Below are 21,232 nucleotides of genomic sequence, written 5' to 3' on the forward strand. Positions count from 1 at the left end.
GTCGTCTTCCACCTGCAGACGCCGGGCACACAGACGCAGTGTCAAAGCCGCGGCCCTGACATGTAGCTAAAAGGTGCCGCCACTTGAAATAATTCCCAAAATGTTCCATGATTTTAAAATCAATCAGTTGAATGCACATTAATTCCCTGAATTGGCCAAATATAAATGGACTTGAACCCAACCCTGGCATGTTGTGGCACCATAAGCTTCTTCAGCATGTGTGTAGCGTGGAGTATCTCCCATGAACTGAATCAGCATTCACTGCAGGAGCACTGTTAGCATCTTTAGCATTGTTAGCATTCAAATTTCCCATGAGTTGCAGGAGCGCCGTTAGCATAGTTAGCATGGTTAGCATGGTTAGCGTTCGTATCTCCCATGAGCTGTGCTCCTCTGTACTCACCCACTGTGGCTCGGGCTGGTACAGCGCGGACGCCTGGAGGACTCGGGCCTGCTGCTGCAGCAGAGGCTGGGGGGACGGGGTGTCCGGGCTGGGCTGGGCGGGGCTAAGGTGCGGGCTCCGGGTGGAGGGCCTGGTCTCCCCCACAGATGCACTCAGGGACATTGAAGGCACCGAGGACATCGACATGGAAGGCACAAGTTTCCTCTCTGCTCACACCCACGCGCACATATATACACATACACACACACACACGCACACACACATACGGGTATACACACGCATGCACACACACACACACACACACACACACATATACATACACACACACACATACATATGTACAAATACACGCACGCACACACACATACACACACACACACACACACACACACACATTTACACACGTACACACATACACACACACACACACGCACACGCACGCACGCATACACACATACGGGTATACACATGCATGCACACACACACACACACATATACATATACACACACACACATACATATGTACAAATACACGCACGCACACACACATACACACACACGTAAGTATCTGGTGCTTGTGTATAAATTACATGCAATGCATTCTGTACACACTCTTAACCCCCACACTGAAAGCTCAGCAGGTAAACACCCCTCTCACCTGGGTTCTTCACAGAGTTGATGGTGACTTGGTAGTGGGATTTACTGGAGCTGAGTCCTGCCATCACATCCTCAATCCTCCACAGCTCCCTGCGAATCTGCTCTTTTTCCTGCTGCAAAAACACAAGGACGAGAGGCATCTTTACCCTACAGCCACTCCACACTGGCAACCCACGGCAGTCAGAGAGCCTTCACAACAGCACCTAGCTACTCCACACTGGCAACCCACGGCAATCAGAGTGCCCCAAAACTGAACCTAAAGCCACTCCACACTGGCAACCCACGGCAATCAGAGCACCCCAAAACTGAACCTAAAGCCACTCCACACTGGCAACCCACGGCAGTCAGAGCACCTCACAACTGTCCCTAAATCCCGAGGGGAATGGAGCTTCTCCTCCATGCCAGAGAGCTCTGTGCTGCAGGTAACTACAGGCAACCTCAGAACCCTGAACCCAGGAGATGTGCAGATGGCCGGGGTGGGATGGGAGGGAGGGGCCAGGGCGAGATGGGAGGGGCTAGTCTGAGAGTGGGATGGGAGGGGCCAGGGCTGGGTGGGGGGTGCTGGGTCTCACCTGGGAGAGAACGGTCCGGCCCAGCTGGTCCTGCAAGGCCTCCCTCAGGTGGACCAGGTCCATCTCCAGCCTGCTATACTCATCCCAGGCCAGCTCCATCTCCTGCAGCACGCAGAGCAGCACAACACAGATCAGCCCAGCTCAATAAAGCACAGCACAACACAACACAGAGCAGCCCAGTTCAATAAAGCACAGCACAACACAGCACAGAGCAGCACAGAGCACTGAAGCACAACACTAATCAGGTGGGGCGGGACTGGTCCGGTTGGGGCAGGGCGGGGCGGGGCGGGGCGGGGCGGGATTGGTCTGGTCGGGGCAGGGCGGGGCAGGGCGGGGCGGAGCCGGTCAGGCTCACCGTGGAAACGCGGGAGATCTCTGCACGGATGTGCACCACGTCCTCCTGCAGGAGGCGCTGCTGGTAGGCGATCTTCTCGGCGTGAGCGGGCTGGTCCCGGTACTGCTCCATCTGCTGGTGGGACACGTCCAATACAGACTCCAACTTGTCCTGGAGAGAGGAGGAGGAGGAGCCGGAGGAGCAGGAGGAGCAGGAGGAGCAGGAGGAGGAGGAGGAGGAGGTGCAGAAGGAGGTGGTCACAGACAGAACAGGTGTGGTCCGGGCCCAGCCAGTGACCTCCAATATTTAGTCACACAGATTTATTCACCGTTCACTGTATTTACATTATTTACAGAGCAGGAGACCACACCTCCAGTGAGTCCTGCACACCTGAATCATATTTATTGATCCTGAATGTGAGGACAGGGGACATTTTCACTCTGCAGCTATTGTGCATTTCAAATGCTTCTCAAGTTTTTTAGAGCATGGCGAAGTTTGGAACTCTATCCTATCTCAGTACAGCCACACACTCCAGGGAGGAGAGATTTGGTACCTTATCCTCCTTCAGTGTCCGAATCCTGGTCTCCAGGTCCTGCAGGATCTTGTCCTGCTCACACAACCTGCTCAGCTCCACCTGCAGAGGGGACCCCAGCACAACAGCTGCAGGTGAGCTGCATTTCTGCAGCTACGCTTTTTCCACAGGGTGCCAGCCTTCCCTGGCTGACAGATTTCACTGTGAAATATTCATATCGTAACTCCTCTCCATGGCAACAGCACCTGTACGCATCACACCCTCCTGAGCTTCGTTAGTCACTAATTAAGCCCCGCCCCCCCCTTCCCCTTAATGAACAGCCCACAACAGTTTGTCCTCGCCGATTAATTAAAGGCTTTGAAGACGTAATGAAGCTAAAGACGCACGCTTCCTAGGGTTTGTTTACACCCTCTGTGATCAGACAGAAGCAGAAATCTTTCTTTTCTTCTGAGAAAAAAAAAAAACCAGTTGGAGACGTTAAAAACAAAAACTCAGCTGGAGAAAGAACTGATGAAAGACTGCTGCTCGGTCTAGCGCCTTTCCAGTGCAGCCAGCCGTTCCTTCCCCCGCTCTGTTTACCCTCCCGTTAAATTAATAATTAAACTGTTTTTATTTCGCCGCAGTAATATTGTTGTTGTTAATGACATCAAATATTCATCACTCAGACAAATAAACCAGCGATCTTATAAATTGTTAAAGTGGAACAATGCTAATGATGGATCTTTCCGAAGCCGATCCACCTCTGATAACACGGAGGGGCCAAGACTTCAAAAATCAAACTGAAAAATTTAAGAGCTCGAATATAAATCCCATTGCATGTATTTTTCTCTTTAAATTGGGAGCTGGAGAGAGAAAGGCTGTTTCGTCTGTTTGTCTGTCCGCCTGCTCAGCTCTTCCCTAATGGATCCGTCTGCATGTTTGTTTGTTTCTCTGGTTTTGTTTACCAACCATAACCACGGAGATAAGAAATATATATTCCTCACTGTGGGACAGGACGTGAGCAGCAGGGTGAAAAACGATATTCATAACAAATAAAGTATTTTGTGTAAGTGTACTGGGTGGCAGGGTTGAAAAATGTATTTCGTACTCATACTTACATCAACATCACTTTCGGCAATTTTGAGAGGCTTTGCCGACCTGTCTCTTAGGGTTTCACGTCCAGTTACCTAAGACAGCCAATAAACACAAAGATGCTCAGATGTTTCCGGGACTCCACTTTTCAATTATCAAGGTGACGTGGAAGAACTTCTACAAAGAACAACGAACCCGAGATAACACCACACAGCACACAAATCCAAAATAAAGTTCACACAGTCTTTTTTTTTTTTTTTTTAGCACTTCAGTGTTTTATAAGGAGCCATCTTTTCACATCTTCACAGGAGTGTGACTTTCAGTGCAAACTACAGACGCCGAGGACCCAGAGCAGGAGAAGCAGCGTAAATGCAGTGCAGTGCAACGCTGTGAGAAGCCACATTAGAGAGCAGCTCTGTGTGTTTTAGGGGAAGCAGGAACGAGGCACAGCCACACGCGGCTGCCCTTCTCCAGAAAGGCCCTTCTGGCTTTGATGACTCCGCCCTTCCAGCGTTCCCATGGGAACCAGAGGACAGCCCCGTGGGACGGAAGGCGTCTCCTCTCCCAGTGTTCCCGGTGAACAGCTTAAAGTCCAGGATTACGGGGGGGGGGGGGGGGGATTTCACCACTCTCAGCGAGCAGAGTTAAGCTCGTCGGTCCAATCAGCGACACGGCGTCTGAGGTCAGCCGTTTCACTGGGTGACACACCAAGGAGGAGGAGCCGGCGATGCTAACGATCGCCGCTGAACCAGCACGCGCTCACCAGGGCGCTCAGAGGGGGAGGCCATTCCCAGCCATTCCCATTGAATGGGAGGCCATTCCCATTGCTCAGAGGGGGAGGCCATTCCCAGCCATTCCCATTGAATGGGAGGCCCTTCCCATTGCTCAGAGGGGGAGGCCATTCCCAGCCATTCCCATTGAATGGGAGGCCATTCCCATTGCTCAGAGGGGGAGGCCATTCCCAGCCATTCCCATTGAATGGGAGGCCATTCCCATTGCTCAGAGGGGGAGGCCATTCCCAGCCATTCCCATTGAATGGGAGGCCATTCCCATTGCTCAGAGGGGGAGGCCATTCCCAGCCATTCCCATTGAATGGGAGGCCATTCCCATTGCTCAGAGGGGGAGGCCATTCCCAGCCACGTTTCTCACAGTCTGTGCACCAAAAGTTACACAAGCAGTGCAGTGGGTTTAGCGCAAAGGTAAGTCTTTTTTTTTTTTACTGCTGAAATGAGCAGCTCTGCAGGTCCATACGAAAAGCTGGAGTATTTGCTGCTGAAATTCGGAGCTTCAGCGTGCAGAACAACCCACCAGAGGGCACCCTTGCCCTTGGCAGAACTTTGCGATGGATGATGGGAGATGAAGTCCTCAAATTTTCTCCAGAAAAAAAAAAAACATTCTGCCACCGCACGTTATGAACTTCAACTCCCATAAGCACCAATATGTTCTGCTTGCAAGTTGCACAGCAATCAAAGCTTAATTGTGCACTTGATCAGCATACATTGTCAGTGTCCATCAAATATAAACGATGCAATCTGTGCTGGGGTAAACTAAATTACTAAGGAGCACTTTCAGAAGGTGCCAGCTCTTGTACAACAGTGCTGAAATATTATTTTTGTCAAATCACTCATGACATGACCATTGTAACACATGTCACTTTCTGTACAATGCATCACAGACTAAATGAACACATTAAACACCAAAATGTTGTTATTCACATACACCTGCCAGAGAGAGAGGGAGAGGTTAGAGCAGAGAGAGAGAGAGAGAGGTTAGGCTAGAGAGAGAGAGGTTAGGCCAGAGAGAGAGAGAGAGAGAGAGAGAGAGAGAGGTTAGGCCAGAGAGAGAGAGGGAGAGAGAGAGAGAGAGAGGTTAGGCCAGAGAGAGAGAGAGAGAGAGAGAGAGAGAGAGGTTAGGCCAGAGAGAGAAGGGAGAGGTTAGGCTAGAGAGAGAGAGAGAGAGGTTAGGCTACAGAGAGAGAGAGGTTAGGCCAGCGAGAGAGGGAGTGGTTAGGCTAGAGAGAGACAGAGAGAGAGAGAGAGGTTAGGCTAGAGAGAGAGAGATAGGTTAGGCCAGAGAGAGAAAGGGAGAGAAGGGAAGGGTTGCCAGATCTCACCTTCAAATCCAGATACTCCAGGTCCTTCTTCATTTGTGTGTAGGTATCATCGGCCTTTAAGGGAACAGTGGAGAGACAGATCACACATAACCCAGCAGCACACACAACAGCTGTTCCTAGTCCCCCCCCCCCACCCCCCACCCCCCCCTTTTCACTGCATAAACCATCAGCATGAGAACTGCCACTGGCAGCACTTACCAAGCACACATTCTGAGCGTGGAATGATTATGGATTCTGCTCATGCTGTTTTGCATCATTTTCTCCAATCGCATACATTTACAGCACTGACTGAATTACAAGGGTTAGGAAGGGCCGGTTATACATAAAAGAAAAAGGATCTAAATCTACTTATTTGGCTACCTGCAATATTCTGCCATTCATAATAACTAAAGCTGCGGGTTGGGTGTTATTTTCTCGAGAACGTAAAATGCTTAGCTCAGCAGGGTTTAGTCAGAGTCTCTGTGGGGGGGTGGGGGGGGGGAGCTGTTCTGACGCATTCCAGCACAGTAACATCTCCTAGGTGACTGCACGTCAAAGTATGACGGACTGCACGACACGGTAAGTCAATAACAAAAACGTCACTTCTGACTTCAGCCAGTGCAGGGGTCCCGTTCATAGTTTGGGCCTTTCACAAGGTTCCACTGAGGCAATGACTAGATGAGTAACACCGCTGGGCGCCATTGTGGCTCCTCTGTGACCGGCAGACTTTAGAACACTGTGCTACAGGAGGCGGGGCCTCCTTGTGAGGGGGGGAGGGGCTTCCTCTGGTGTTCCCATGATGAGAACACATTGAACACTATCAGTGAGGAGCTGGGGCCTCCCTTCAGAGACATCTGTTTCTGAGGTCACATTTCCACTGAGCTGAGAACAGTCTTAATGTGGGCCGTGGCTGGGACGTCCTCAAAGATTTTTTTCTTCAAATGCATGTGTGGTGGCCACCAGATAGCCCATGAAACCACGGTGTCCCTCTCTCATTCACTCGGTAGCTGGCAAACTGAACGAGTTGAATAAGTGGCTCCCCCCAAATTAACAGCAGTACCTACATTTGACCACTAGATGATGACAATTAGAGGAAACGTGTAAAAGGAGATGCATTAAAGTGATGCTTTCTGGAGTCTCTCACATACTTTCTTACTTTGTGGAGTTTCTCATATAATAGCAGTGATTGTTTGATTGGTAAAGGCAGTTGTGTTTGAAGAGGGATATTTTGGACACTTTTAAATGGCCTGCCATCTTCTCAGATATCAGGACATTGGAAGGTTTGTGGTCTAAAGCAATAAAGTACACTTTTTAACCCCCATAATGCACTCAAGCCTGCCATTATAAAGCCAACAAGCCCTCAGAAAACTCCAGAATATCTAAAGTGCCTAAAAAATCTCTCACAACACAAAAAACTGTAAATCTAAAACTCCAGAAGCTGAACCACCCCTTTTGTCTCTGAATGGTGCTTGCTCAGACCTTGTTTCTAGACCAGTCCACTTAGCAACTAATTTTAAAAAAAGCAGATTTAGCAAGTTTAGATTTGGGGAGTGAACCTCAGCCTTCACCACTATAGGACACGATATTGATTCTTGAGGCAACGGTTCGGTATTTGGCAAGATCACAAATTTCGCTACGATACAATCCAAAACAATCTCACAGTGAAAGAAACGATGAAGATATATGATCCAGCTAACGCAATCCCATTATAGTGTACACATACAACCAAAATAAGGCTGAGACTGCAAAAACATTATTGACCTCAGGTTTAACAGAAGGAAAAACGGTCTGTGCAAGTGATGATGAGGACGAGTCTGAAATGTAAAAAATGAGTGTTTCTAGAGAACAATCCACTATAAGATTATGGACATTTAAACAGACATTTTGCTCACTACATGACCAAAAGTCTCTGGACACCTGATCGAGCATCTCATCCAAAATGATGAGCATTAATATGGAGTTGGTTCACCCTTTGTTGCTATAACAACCTCCACTCTTCTGGGAAGGCTTTATGCGAGATGTTAGAGCATTGCTGCAGGGATTTGCTTCCATTCAGCCAGAAGAGCATTAGTGAGTTTGGGTACTGATCAGGCGATTAGGCCTGGATAGCAGTTGGCTTTCCAACTGATCCCAAAGGTGTTGGATGGGGTTGAGGTCTGGGTTCTGTGCAGGCCAGTCATGTTCTTCCACACCGTTTCTATATGGACCTCACTGTGTGCCAGGGGGCATTGTCATGCTGAAACAGGAAAGGGCCTTCCCCAAACTTTTAGGGAAGAACAGAATCATCTAGAAGATTTGCCTTCACTGGAACGAAGGGGCCTAACTCAAAACATGAAAAAACAGACCCAGACCAAGGGGTGTCCAGATACTTTCGGTCATACTTTTGGATCAGATCCTTGACCTTTGACCCGATACATCGATACTGATCAATGTATCGTTACGCCCCTAGTTCAGATTAGCATTTTTTTTTTCCCCACAGACCAGTAATTTTAGGAATGCAAACAGCACAATGCCACTCCAGGCAGCAGTGTGGAAGTCACAGGCTTAAGTGAGCGGTTTGAAGCAAAAAAAAAAATTAATAAATAAAAAAACATTTCACCAAAATGAAAAGGCATTTTAATGGCGCAGACAGAGCAGGCCGAACAGCATCGCTACAGAGCTGCAGCCCAGGCGTGAAATGAAGCATGGCGGCTAACGCTCTCATGCTAACAGACAAACAGCACCACATCACAGCTACAGCTACAATGGGACATCCAGAACACACAAGGGCCCCATGGTATGCTCACAGTGGCGATGGGTGGGGGGGGGAATGGGGGGGGGGGGGGAGTCCAGCCCTGACCTGAACGCGGAGGCCAGAGGGGCCGTTGTGCTGTTGCAGGTGGGCTAGCGCGTCGTTGCGCACGTTAGCCATCCTGGCCTGATGTCTCCTGAGCTGAATGAGCAGCAGGGTCAGCTCCTCGGGCTGCGTTGGTGGGTGGGGGGGGGGCAAGTAGGGGGTGGGGGGGCAGAGAGAGGAGCGTTTATTCACAGCCTCCTGCCAGGAGCCCATGCCATACGTGTCCACTAGGTGGTGCCAGAGCGAGAGTCTGTGCCACCTCGGTCAACAGGACAGACCAGTACATTACCGTATCTATTCCTACTCGAACGCAACACAAGCCTCCTTTACCACAGACCCACCCCAGCTGGAGGGGCACACTACTGACCAGCCTGTGACCAGCCTGTTACGTTTATTCAGCTGCTGTACATCGTAGTCTAAACTTTGCACAGAGCACAGGAAACACATCACACTCCTGGCAGAACGAAAATCTCTGTAGCATAAGGTTTCATTACAACCTGATTTTCAATCGCTGTCGTCAATTTTAGCAGACTTTTACCACCGCTGGGAAGTCAATGACAGCCTTGTGAGCTGAACTTCTGCCAGTCTGGCCCTGTCCGAGGATATTCATTAGTACTGTGCCAGCGGGGGAACATCAATCAATTCATTTTTTAATGCTAACATTGACTGGATTTGGGAATTGGGCGGTGGGTAAACCATGAGACTGTAAAGGGACTACAAAGGAAAAGGTTAATCGTTTATTTGAAATCATGTTTTTTTAAAATGTGACTTAAGTTACGTTATCATACCATTTTCCATACCATACCAGGCATACCATTTTCATTTTAAAAATTAATGATAACTGGCCATCAGTGTCAAGATCCTATGGCTCGAAAACCTATTAAAGACATGAAGTAGCTGATGATATCTGATTAGAGAGGTTCCGGCTAGCCATACAGCTATTTATCTAGCTAACGGGCATCAAGGTGGCCCTGTCATATGGTAAAACACGTAATAGGGAAATGTGATTTCTGATCAATGAACAGATTAGAACATGAGGTTTATATTTTGAATTCTAGTGGCAGTTATCTAGGATACAGTGCCTATAAGATCGTAATTTACGAAACAAAGAAACAGAGAAAGAACAAGTTCGGTTAAATGCTTGCGTTTCGATGAGCACCTCCCGCAACTCTCAGCCAAGCGATACAGCGACGGGGAAATCTCAGGACTACATCACGTAGCCGAGCTGATAAAGTGGAGGAACGAGCGGTCCGGGGGTCCTTACCGTTTTACCGTGCAAACTGGGGGCGCTGACTGTATGAGTGATGTAGCCGACGGGCGGCATCGAGCGCCGCTCTATGAGAGAGGTCTGCGGAAGAAAGACGACACAATAAATCAGACGGCACGACAATTTCTCCGTATGGACATAATATTACACGGCTAGCTTCGATACAAAACCTTTCCCCTCGGGCAAATTGGAAGTGCTTAAGTCTCTGTCCAATACAACATTTCCCCAGACCAGCATCTTTATTTTGGTGTCATCCTATCAAGAATTGGGATACCGTTTCAAAGGCCTTGTTTTAAAAACTGTGTAACGCGAGGAATAATGATCCATTTATTAATTTTGGCAGACGTGTTATCTGAACGAGCAACAGACGCGTGGCCACTCTAATTCCAGTCTAGTTTTTTTTTTTTTTTTTTGCTTTACATACAGAATCACGGGTACAGAAAAAATCGACAAGCTTTAGAAGGACACAAACGACAAGAGATTTAATTAGTTACACATAAATTATCCCAAACCGGCTTTCTTAAAATAACATTTGTTTGCTACTAGCAAGAGAAGCAGTGATCCCCCTCGTGGAGCTATTCCCACGGCTCCGTGATTTTGCTGCATAACGGGTTTTTTATTTAAATTCGAGATCAGAGGAAAGAGGCAGTTGCTGGTATTTGAGAAAGGGGGTGTGCGCGAGGGCAGCCAGTGGCTCGTGGCACGCTGCCGCGGAGACGCACAAGGGAAGGTCAGAACATACTACACACACAAGAAAAATCCGCATCCTCAGAAGTTGCTCTGAAGAGCTCCAGTACTTTCCCACAACCCAGCGCGATACATGGGTTTACTCAATCAGTTATCTGTACCCTTTATTCAGCTTCCTTTCATGGCAATTGCGCTTCTGTGAGAAACACGCTTCCCGCTTTGAACGTGGGTGTGTCGGCGCGTCGCCCAGCTCGTCTTTGTGAAAAACGCTAATTAGTGGGATTACTTTAACGGCGGCTGCAGCTGACGCGTATGAGTTACTGGAAGAGGGACACGCTGTGTCACCGTTCACTCGGTGCGGATGGAGGGCAGATCTGCTGTGTGATTGGTGGAGAGCAGTGCAGTGATCTGGCAGTGTGGCGGGGCGTGCATGTGTGTGTGAGGGTGTGTGTGTGTGTGTATGAGTGCGTGTGTGTGCCTGTGAGCACGCATTTCCCAGCAGATGCAGCTGCTGGTTTGGGGGGTGGGGGGGAGGGGGGGTGGGGGGAGTGGGGGGGAGGGGGGGGCTCTCACTCAGCACATGGAGTGACACAGAGAAGGTAGGCCATGTGAATCCCGCCCCCTCCCAAACTGGTGCTCGCCGGCCCGGACAAGACACTACAGAGGGGCGAGAAACTCTGGCGGGACGGGGAACTCAGCGGGACGGATTCTCACACACACGCGTTCCCATGGAGGGACTCCGGTACAGTTGCTATCCCATGATGCCCCGCACATCCACATCAGACCTCCACATACTTTAACACCCTTCAGACACCAGTAAAACCAGCCCCTGCAGAGGACTGATGATTGTTCAAAGAATTTTTTTTTAACCAACATGATAGAACAAAAAAAGCCTTCTTTCATTATTACTGTACATTTGATTTTTGAACATTTCTCATTTGGAGACTCTCAGGGATCTGCAGGAGTGTTTTCAGATTCTCCCAGTAAATAAAGAGGAAAAGTTTACAGATACACATAGCATCCAAGGACCTGTTTCATGAAGCAGGGTTACTGAGGGAGCTGGACAACTGCAGTAAAACTGAGCAAAACACGGAACCCTCCCAAATCTGGAACAGGGACTGAAGGCAAAACAGCTGTTCTGGGTTTTACTCAGCGCAGTTACCCAGCTAACTCAGTAATCCCGCTCTGTGAAACCCCCCCAGGTCTGGTGTTACATTGCACCTACATTAAATGATGACCTTTGACCCCCTCCCCCCCCCCCATCCCAGCAGACGGCACGGGGGAGGAGATTTATGTTTCGGCGGTACGGCGGCTGCGCTGCCTCACCTTGGAGATCTGCGTGCGCAGTCGCCGCGGCGACGCGGAGGCGGGGACCTCCAGCGGGGGGGTCTGATCCAGGGGCCGCACGGTGACGCGGTCGGCGGGGGTGTGCGGCCGGCGAGGCGACGCCCCCTTAGAGGAGGGGGGGCCGGCCGACGACGGGGGGACGTCGGAGGGGGAGGGGGGCACGGAGAGGGAGCGGGGCACGTCCAGGGACGCCCTGAAGAAGGCGGAGGGGGGGTCGGCGGCGGCGGCGGCGGCGGTGAAGACGGGCGCGGTGGGGCTGCCGTGGCGATAATGCTGCCGCTGCTGCCACTCGTAGAGCTGCCACACCATGCCCTCGCGGCTGGCCACCCGCTCGCCCACGGACATGCGCATGTGGCTCAGACGGTCCTGCGCGTACTTGTACTCGCTCGGAAGGTTCCGCGGCGTGGGGGGGGAGCCCCCGCCGGGCGGGTGCAGGGGCATCTTCGGCAGGGACAGGTAGGCCTCCGCTCGGCTGCTTTTGGGCTGCGGGGGAGGGGTCGGCCGGAGGAGGACGTGCTCGGACGACGGGAGGCTGAAATTAAAGCAGGAGGTCACGGTCAAAATCACTCTGCGGCACAGTTAATAACCTGCTGACCCTGAATTAAGGATCCACACATTTTAAGATTTATATTTACTGATGGACATTTGCTTAGGTACCTTGCTTCAGAGTGCAAAGACAAAGACGGACCAGTGTTTTGTAGTTGTTCCAATGACCTTTGGCATGCACTAATTGTACGTCGCTTTGGATAAAAGTGTCTGCCAAATAAATGTAATGTAATGTAATATCCCACCTGGGAATCAAACCAGCAACCCCTCATCCCCAGTTCACTAGCCATACTACCAAACCACCTAACAGGTACTGTGCCACTTTAGCAGTACAACTCATACAAAATAGCTTTACATGGATAGGTGATGCCGCATAATGCTTCAGCCTTTTTATATATTTTAAATGCCCTGAGAAACAGCTGAGACTCTGAACCCTAAAAGCGCAGGAGACTGAAACTACAACAGGAAAGATTATTAAATAAGATGCATTTTACTTTTGAAGAGATGTTCTAACATCATTCAATGCTGCAAACAGCTTACCCAGAGCCTTTTAATAGAGCCAGACTTTTAACTACCATAACAGCAGTGTCCCACCCGGGAATTGAACTTGCAACCCTCCACGCTACAGGCCCAGTTCTCTCATCATTATGCTACACTGCCACCTAACAGTCGATTTCCACATTGCAACAAGCAAAGTTACGGCCATTTAGCAGACGTTCTTATGCAAAAGCAACTTACAATGCAAACGCCAGCCCCAAGACCAGGGGTACAAGTGCAAAAATACAGTTGCCAAGACAGGCAGCAAGGGCAAGAAGTACAGACTTCTTTGACAACTTGTGAGCTACCCGACTGAACACTAAGCTAAGTGATCAATTACCATTAAAGATTAATAAAGGAACTAGAGAAAAAGGAAGTCGCACGGAATCAGGTTTTGGGGCTGGTAACAGTATAGAGAGGGTTGGACTGGAGGTGAAGAGGTGCAGTCTGAAGTGGCAAGTCTTCGGTTTGGACGTGTGTGGAATGTTAGAATAGATTTATCAATACAGGATACAATACAGCACCTGTAAAATCTACTGACCCGTGTATTCACAGTTAATGTTGACCCATATATTTATATATCTTGTCATATCAAAACACTTTTGAAACTTTTTGTAATGTTCCACCATCGATGCATTTATTTTGAGCATGAAAGCAGCTCTATTGCATTTTTTGCATTTTCACTTAAGTGCCAGGAGAGGGCGCTGCTGACAAAGGATTTAAAAGTTCAGCCGGGCTCAAAACGCAAAACAAAAGTTTTGAAAGAGGAGTCACAATCTTTTAGTAAAGTCACCACAGAGGCTCAGAAGCCAAGAACATTTTAGCCATTTATACAGCTGAAAAAAGTACGTACATCCTCAAAGGTGAAACAGTATGGACTTTTCAGGGATTTAATTAAAGAAAATCCATTAATTCAATTAATGTCCAGAGACCAAAGACCTCATTATAACTGTACACAACTTAGTGTCTGTTTGTGATTGCTGTGTGTGTGTGTGTGTGTGAGTGTGTTTGTGCAGAGTGTCTGTGTGTGTGTGTTTGAGTGTATAGTGAGGTCTGAGTGTGTGTGTGTGCCTATGTGTGTTTCTGTGTGTGTGTGTGTGTGTGTGTGTGAGAGATAGTGAGGTCTGTGTGTGTGTGTGTGTGTGTGTGTTATAGTGCGGCGTGTGTGTGTGTGTGTGTTATAGTGCAGTGTGTGTGTGTGTGTGTGTGTGTGTTATAGAGCGGTGTGTGTGTGTGTGTGTGTGTGCAGGGTGTGTGTGTGTGTGCGTGCGTGTGTGTGTGTGTTTCTCTCACCTCCTGGAGTCTCCTCCCTTCTGCACTTTGACCCAGCGCTCCACCTGGGCCAGCGCGGTCTTCCTCTGCACCTGCCGCTCCGCCTCCGCGCGCTGGGCCCCGCCCCTGCGGGACGTCCCGTTCTGCTCGGGGGGGCAGGCCGTTCCTCTGCTGGGGGAGGGCGGAGGGGGCGCGGGAGGGCGGGGCTGAGTCCGGGGAGGGCGCGTCGGGTTCGCCCGTCCCGGGCGGAGGTTGGGCCTCGGCTGGGACCTCGGGCGAGACCCGGAGGAGAGAGTACTGCTCCTCCTCTCTGGGCTCCTCCTCCCTCTGCTCCTCCTCCCGCGGCTCCGTCCCGATCTCCTCGCTCAGCTCCAAGCCCAGCTCGGGCGGGCCGTCGGGCTGGGCGGGGCTTGGGCTGCAGCTGTTGACGTGATTGGTCTGAGGGTCCGCCTGTCGCTCTGAGCTCTCCAGCTCTACGGACCTCTCGGACGTGTCGGACTTCTCTGACTCTCTGAGGGAGGAGAGGAGCTTTGAGAACCATGATCCACACACACACGCACACACACATGCACAAACACACACACGTATCACTATCACACCACACAAACACACATGCACACACTCACACACACACACACACACACACATACAGCTCACACGCACACACACACACACACACATACAGCTCACACACAAACGCACAGCCCACGTGCTGCTGAGGAGATGAGAACAGGCAGTGATCCGGGCTGCTGAATTAAGTGGTGACATTTCCAGAGGTCACTTTTGGCTGGAGTAAAAGCACAACAGCGTTAGACTGGCCTGATTCATCACTGAGGGAGGTGCAGAGGATAATCCCCCCCCCCCCCCCGCTACCCCCCCACCAGCAAAAAGAAGGAACCTGAGGGATTTAACTCCCACCTTTCACTCTGAAGCACAGAGAGAGCTGGAGCGCCCCCTGGAGGACCCGGTGTTCTCCTGTGAATCACTCATTTTTTCCTTCACCAAATAACTGGGGGCAGCCCAGCCGTTCCAGAACGGGCACCGCGGTTCTGATCCGATCCCTTCCGGCGCCGCGTCCCGTTTCCACGCTCGCCGTTATCTACCGGAGCGGCGCCACGACGGTTCCTCAGAACCAACGTCGCGACGGCCTTCAAAAAAAAAAAATCAGACGCGAGTTTCCGCGGTTCCCCCCGGTTCCCTCGCGGCAGGGCGGAACATTCCGCCCACCTTCACAAAATGTCAGCGTTACTGAGGCGAGCGTGGGACTGTCAGGGGCCGCCCCCTTTCCAACGCGCATCGCTACAAAAAGCCGCACGCGTGTACGTCCCGCTCTGCACGTGACAGGTGCACCCTGGGATACGTGCCTGCGGAGACTGAACGGCCCCTCCCGCCTGTCCTCCAGTCAGATATGAAATTACCATGGCGACAGCCAATCACATCGCAGCGTCAGGGGAACGGGCTCCACAGAGCTCGTTAGTCTCAATTAGAGAGGCCCGGCGCCTTTGAACAGGCCGAGCGAGAACTCGGAGAGAGAGACGAGGAGAGAACGTTCAATTCTCAGAGCGCGATCTGGAGATGACAGACCCCCCCCCACTCCACACCACACCCCCCCACCCCAACACCCACGCAGTCTGTGAGAATGAGAGGCATACGTGAGGCTGACAAAGTGGGGGGGGGGGGGGGGGGGGGGGGAGAGGGAATTCTGGGAGTATGCGTAATGGTCGCCCCCACACTGTGGAGAGAGAAAGGGACCCCAGGGGTCCCCTGCATAATTAAAGCAAAGCGCTGGCGTGTAGCGGGGGCTGCGGTTCCTAAGGGGGGGGGGACTTCCTGGTGGTTGCCGTGATGGATGCAGCAGGAGGCAGGCTTTAGGTTACATTACATGACATATCAGCCATTTTTTAGCAGACGGCTTACACAACTCTTTGCTGGGGCGAGGCTCGGATGCTGGGATGAGGCTGGGGGGGGCGCTGGGGCTGGGAGAAGCTTGGGCGGGGCTGGGGGCGGGGTATGCCGGGGCGGGGCACGTACCTTGCGGGCCCCGGGCCCTGCAGCAGGGCGGCCTGGTTCATGGCTCGGACCCAGCCGTTCATGTCCTCCTGCGTGTCTGCGCTGAAGTAGTACGTCCTCATGCCGCCATGCTCAGCCTGCGAGCCAATCACAGAGCTCCGGCTGTTAATGTGCGCACGCATCCCCGCGTGACAGGCCTGAGAGAGAGAGGGAGGGGTCAGAGAGAGCAGGGTACACACACATAACATACACACACACACACACACACACACACTCATAACATATATACGCGCACACACACACACACATACATAACATACACACACACACATTCTCATAACATACACACACTCACACGCTCATAACGTACACACACACACACACACACACACACACACACACACACTCATAACATACATACACACTCATATATACACACACTCATAACACACACACACACACACACGCTCATTACACACACACACACACACTCATAACATACACACACACACACACACTCATAACATACATACACACTCATATACACACACACACACTCATAACATACACACATACACGCACACACACACACACACACACACTCATAAAATACATACACACTCATATACACACACACACACTCATAACATACACACATACACGCACACACACACACACACACACACACACACGCTCATAACATAAACACACACACACATACACGCATGCATACACACACGCAGGTAACATACGCACACACACACACACACACACATACATGCTCATAACAGACACAAACACTCACACACATACTGCTGCCATCATGGTAATGTGTGTACCTAGACCTATGCACTGCTGGTTATGTAATCCCTTGCATCTGAAACTGCACTTTCTCACACAGTACTTTCACAGAGTACTCCTACAGGGTAATCTCACAGACTAATCTCAGAGTACTCCTACAGAGTAATTTCACAGACTAATCTCAGAGTAATCTCATAGACTAATCTCAGAGTACTCCTACAGAGTAATCTCACAGACTAATCTCAGAGTAATCTCACAGACTAATCTCAGAGTAATCTCATAGACTAATCTCAGAGTACTCCTACAGAGTAATCTCAGAGTAATTTCACAGACTAATCTCAGAGTAATCTCATAGACTAATCTCAGAGTACTCCTACAGAGTCATCTCACAGAGTAATTTCACAGACTAATCTCAGAGTACTCCCACAGAGTATTTTCACATAGTGATCTGCCTTTATCTTGGTACATCTTTTCCGATATATTTCATTAAAAGCCTTTTAATGAAATACCATACACCAGCAGAATATCAATGTAGGATAATTAACTCTAAATCCTCATTAATTCACTTCATTAAAAATGCGCGTTCACACCAATTATGCCCACAGTAGCATGTGCTCGAGTCTATAAAGGAAAAACCCAGTTTATTCCAAATTTCTCGTGACTTTTCTCATTTGTCTTTCATTACTAATTCAAAAGGCGTTTTCTTACTCTTGCAGAACATTTCATCTGTTTGTGAGTGCATACACACACTATATACACTACACACCCACACAGTACACACAAACTACACACGCTACACACACGCAAAGACTAAATATATGGATGCCAGGATATGCAGCACCAGGCACTAGTACACATGAAATCCACATACCTTCACACACAGTCTATACCCAGGACCGTACGCTATGTACCGAGGTCAACAGTGGAGATGTACAGACGCGCATACACACACAGAAACAAACAAACAGACACATGCATGTGCGCGCGCACACATACACACACACACACACACACAGGCTTAATCACACACACATACAGGTACACACGCACATACACACAGCAATTAACAAACACACACACACAGAAACAAACAAATGCACACACACACACACACTCACAGAAACAAACAAACACACACTCACACACACCCACACAAACAAACACACACACACACACACTCCTAAGAGAGCAGTGGAAGCCCACATTTCTATAGGCTTCTGCTGAGGTCTCTTACCGCAGCTTGTGAATGTGAGAATAATGATCTCTGTTAAAACGACCTCATCCTCCTCCTGCTCCCTAAACCTGCCTCTGGGTCTGTCCGTCACCGCCGGCGTCGCGTCGCCACAGCATGACAGCCAGCCGCCAAATTCACATCACATGACCCTCTCTGACCCCGCCCCCAACAGCACGCCCAATCAGGATCCTGCTCTCTTAAAACTTTCCACCAATCAGCGCAGCCTACACAACACTGCTCCAGCAGCCCCTACGCAGGGTCTCTGTTCATGTGCCCTCTGGTCTCCTCTGGCTGCCTCGGTGTGTGTGTGTGTGTGTGTGTGTGTGTCTGTAGTACGTGTGCGCACGCGCGAACGTGTGTGTGTGTGCGCGTCAATACCCCCGTATCCTGGTGGAGCTGCAGATAGACTCTGATAAAAGACAGCCATCTCAGCGTATTTCACACACACACACACACACACACACAGACGCACACATCCCTGAGCTGCCCTGTGTCCCTGTCTCTGCAAGGGCGTCATTTGGGGGGGGGGGGGGGGGGGGGGGGAATCCAGGAGTTACAACCCCCTCCCAATATTACAAAACAGGGCACATAACCACCCACCCCACCCCCAATAATATAGCACTGATGCAGAGAAAAACAATTTCATATAACTGAGACGAGGCTTTCATGTTGTCACTGGGATATACTGATCAGTAGTCTAAAGTATTTCCCCTTAGAATTAACCATAAATAATCATTTTACAGCAGGTCTTTTAAAAACTTTCTTCTGGGGGGGGGGGGGGGGGGGGGGGGGGGGGGGGGGGTCTGAACCCCCTAACCCCCCCCCCCCCCCCCCCCCCGCCGTGCTGCTCACTCTGCTGGTCCCCCTAACCCTAAGGCTTCAGATTAGCAGCATGCAACACACTGACAGGCATGAAACCAACACTAGACTGACTTCCTAAAGGAAATAAACCAGCTTAACCCACAATCAGCTGTGCTATAATAATCTGACCTGGCCATTTAGAACAAACATTCACACACTCACACTCATGCACACTCTCACCCTCATACACTCACACCCACACTCTCACACACTCACACTCACGCACACACACACACACACAAACACACCCTCTCTCACACTCACACATAAGACTGAAGGTCCTGCACCCAGACCCCCATAGAAAAGTGTAAGGTCTGCTAACAATAACTGCAGTCTCACTCCCTCTCACTCCCTCTCGCTCTCTCTCTCTCTCCTCGCTCCCTCTCTCTCTCACTCTCTCCCTCTCTCCTCAGCCTGCCAGTCTTTCACGGCTCTATTTTAAGGCTCTCGTGATGTGAGATTAAACGGCGGATCTTTATCTTGCAGCAGCAGGTTTAACCCCCAGATCATCCCTCAGAACCTGGAGGAGCACACACAGCTTACTGAGGGAGGCCAGCACTGGAGAAGCACACACAGCTTACTGAGGGAGGCCAGCACTGGAGAAGCACACACAGCTTACTGAGGGAGGCCAGCACTGGAGGAGCACACACAGCTTACTGAGGGAGGCCAGCACTGGAGAAGCACACACAGCTTACTGAGGGAGGCCAGCACTGGAGAAGCACACACAGCTTACTGAGGGAGGCCAGCACTGGAGGAGCACACACAGCTTACTGAGGGAGGCCAGCACTGGAGAAGCACACACAGCTTACTGAGGGAGGCCAGCACTGGAGAAGCACACACAGCTTACTGAGGGAGGCCAGCACTGGAGGAGCACACACAGCTTACTGAGGGAGGCCAGCACTGGAGAAGCACACACAGCTCACTGAGGGAGGCCAGCACTGGAGGAGCACACACAGCTTACTGAGGGAGGCCAGCACTGGAGGAGCACACACAGCTTACTGAGGGAGGCCAGCACTGGAGAAGCACACACAGCTTACTGAGGGAGGCCAGCACTGGAGAAGCACACACAGCTTACTGAGGGAGGCCAGCACTGGAGGAGCACACACAGCTTACTGAGGGAGGCCAGCACTGGAGAAGCACACACAGCTTACTGAGGGAGGCCAGCACTGGAGGAGCACACACAGCTTACTGAGGGAGGCCAGCACTGGAGAAGCACACACAGCTTACTGAGGGAGGCCAGCACTGGAGGAGCACACACAGCTTACTGAGGGAGGCCAGCACTGGAGGAGCACACACAGCTCACTGAGGGAGGCCAGCACTGGAGGAGCACACACAGCTTACTGAGGGAGGCCAGCACTGGAGGAGCACACACAGCTTACTGAGGGAGGCCAGCACTGGAGGAGCACACACAGCTTACTGAGGGAGGCCAGCACTGGAGAAGCACACACAGCTTACTGAGGGAGGCCAGCACTGGAGGAGCACACACAGCTTACTGAGGGAGGCCAGCACTGGAGGAGCACACACAGCTTACTGAGGGAGGCCAGCAATGGAGAAGCACACACAGCTTACTGAGGGAGGCCAGCACTGGAGGAGCACACACAGCTTACTGAGGGAGGCCAGCACTGGAGAAGCACACACAGCTTACTGAGGGAGGCCAGCACTGGAGAAGCACACACAGCTTACTGAGGGAGGCCAGCACTGGAGAAGCACACACAGCTTACTGAGGGAGGCCAGCACTGGAGGAGCACACACAGCTTACTGAGGGAGGCCAGCACTGGAGAAGCACACACAGCTTACTGAGGGAGGCCAGCACTGGAGAAGCACACACAGCTTACTGAGGGAGGCCAGCACTGGAGGAGCACACACAGCTTACTGAGGGAGGCCAGCACTGGAGGAGCACACACAGCTTACTGAGGGAGGCCAGCACTGGAGGAGCACACACAGCTTACTGAGGGAGGCCAGCACTGGAGAAGCACACACAGCTTACTGAGGGAGGCCAGCACTGGAGGAGCACACACAGCTTACTGAGGGAGGCCAGCACTGGAGAAGCACACACAGCTTACTGAGGGAGGCCAGCACTGGAGGAGCACACACAGCTTACTGAGGGAGGCCAGCACTGGAGGAGCACACACAGCTTACTGAGGGAGGCCAGCACTGGAGAAGCACACACAGCTTA

General features: G+C 50.9%; 1 protein-coding gene across 1 annotated transcript in view; it reads right to left on the bottom strand.

Annotated features, from left to right (window-relative positions):
- LOC118215665 (pleckstrin homology domain-containing family A member 7-like) overlaps positions 1-21,232 on the bottom strand; it is a 104,858-nt gene that overhangs the window by 11,620 nt on the left and 72,006 nt on the right. Inside the window, 14 exon segments of the mRNA XM_035396602.1 lie at positions 1-12; positions 401-606; positions 1,059-1,170; positions 1,630-1,731; positions 1,985-2,134; positions 2,517-2,597; positions 3,593-3,661; positions 5,680-5,733; positions 8,498-8,620; positions 9,759-9,842; positions 11,775-12,327; positions 14,172-14,342; positions 14,344-14,661; positions 16,182-16,357. The exon segment at positions 1-12 is cut by the window's left edge and continues 180 nt beyond it. Coding sequence (XP_035252493.1) covers positions 1-12; positions 401-606; positions 1,059-1,170; positions 1,630-1,731; positions 1,985-2,134; positions 2,517-2,597; positions 3,593-3,661; positions 5,680-5,733; positions 8,498-8,620; positions 9,759-9,842; positions 11,775-12,327; positions 14,172-14,342; positions 14,344-14,661; positions 16,182-16,357 — 2,211 coding nt within the window.

Source organism: Anguilla anguilla, chromosome 16 (assembly GCF_013347855.1).
Source record: "Anguilla anguilla isolate fAngAng1 chromosome 16, fAngAng1.pri, whole genome shotgun sequence".
Classification (NCBI taxonomy): Eukaryota; Metazoa; Chordata; class Actinopteri; order Anguilliformes; family Anguillidae; genus Anguilla; species Anguilla anguilla.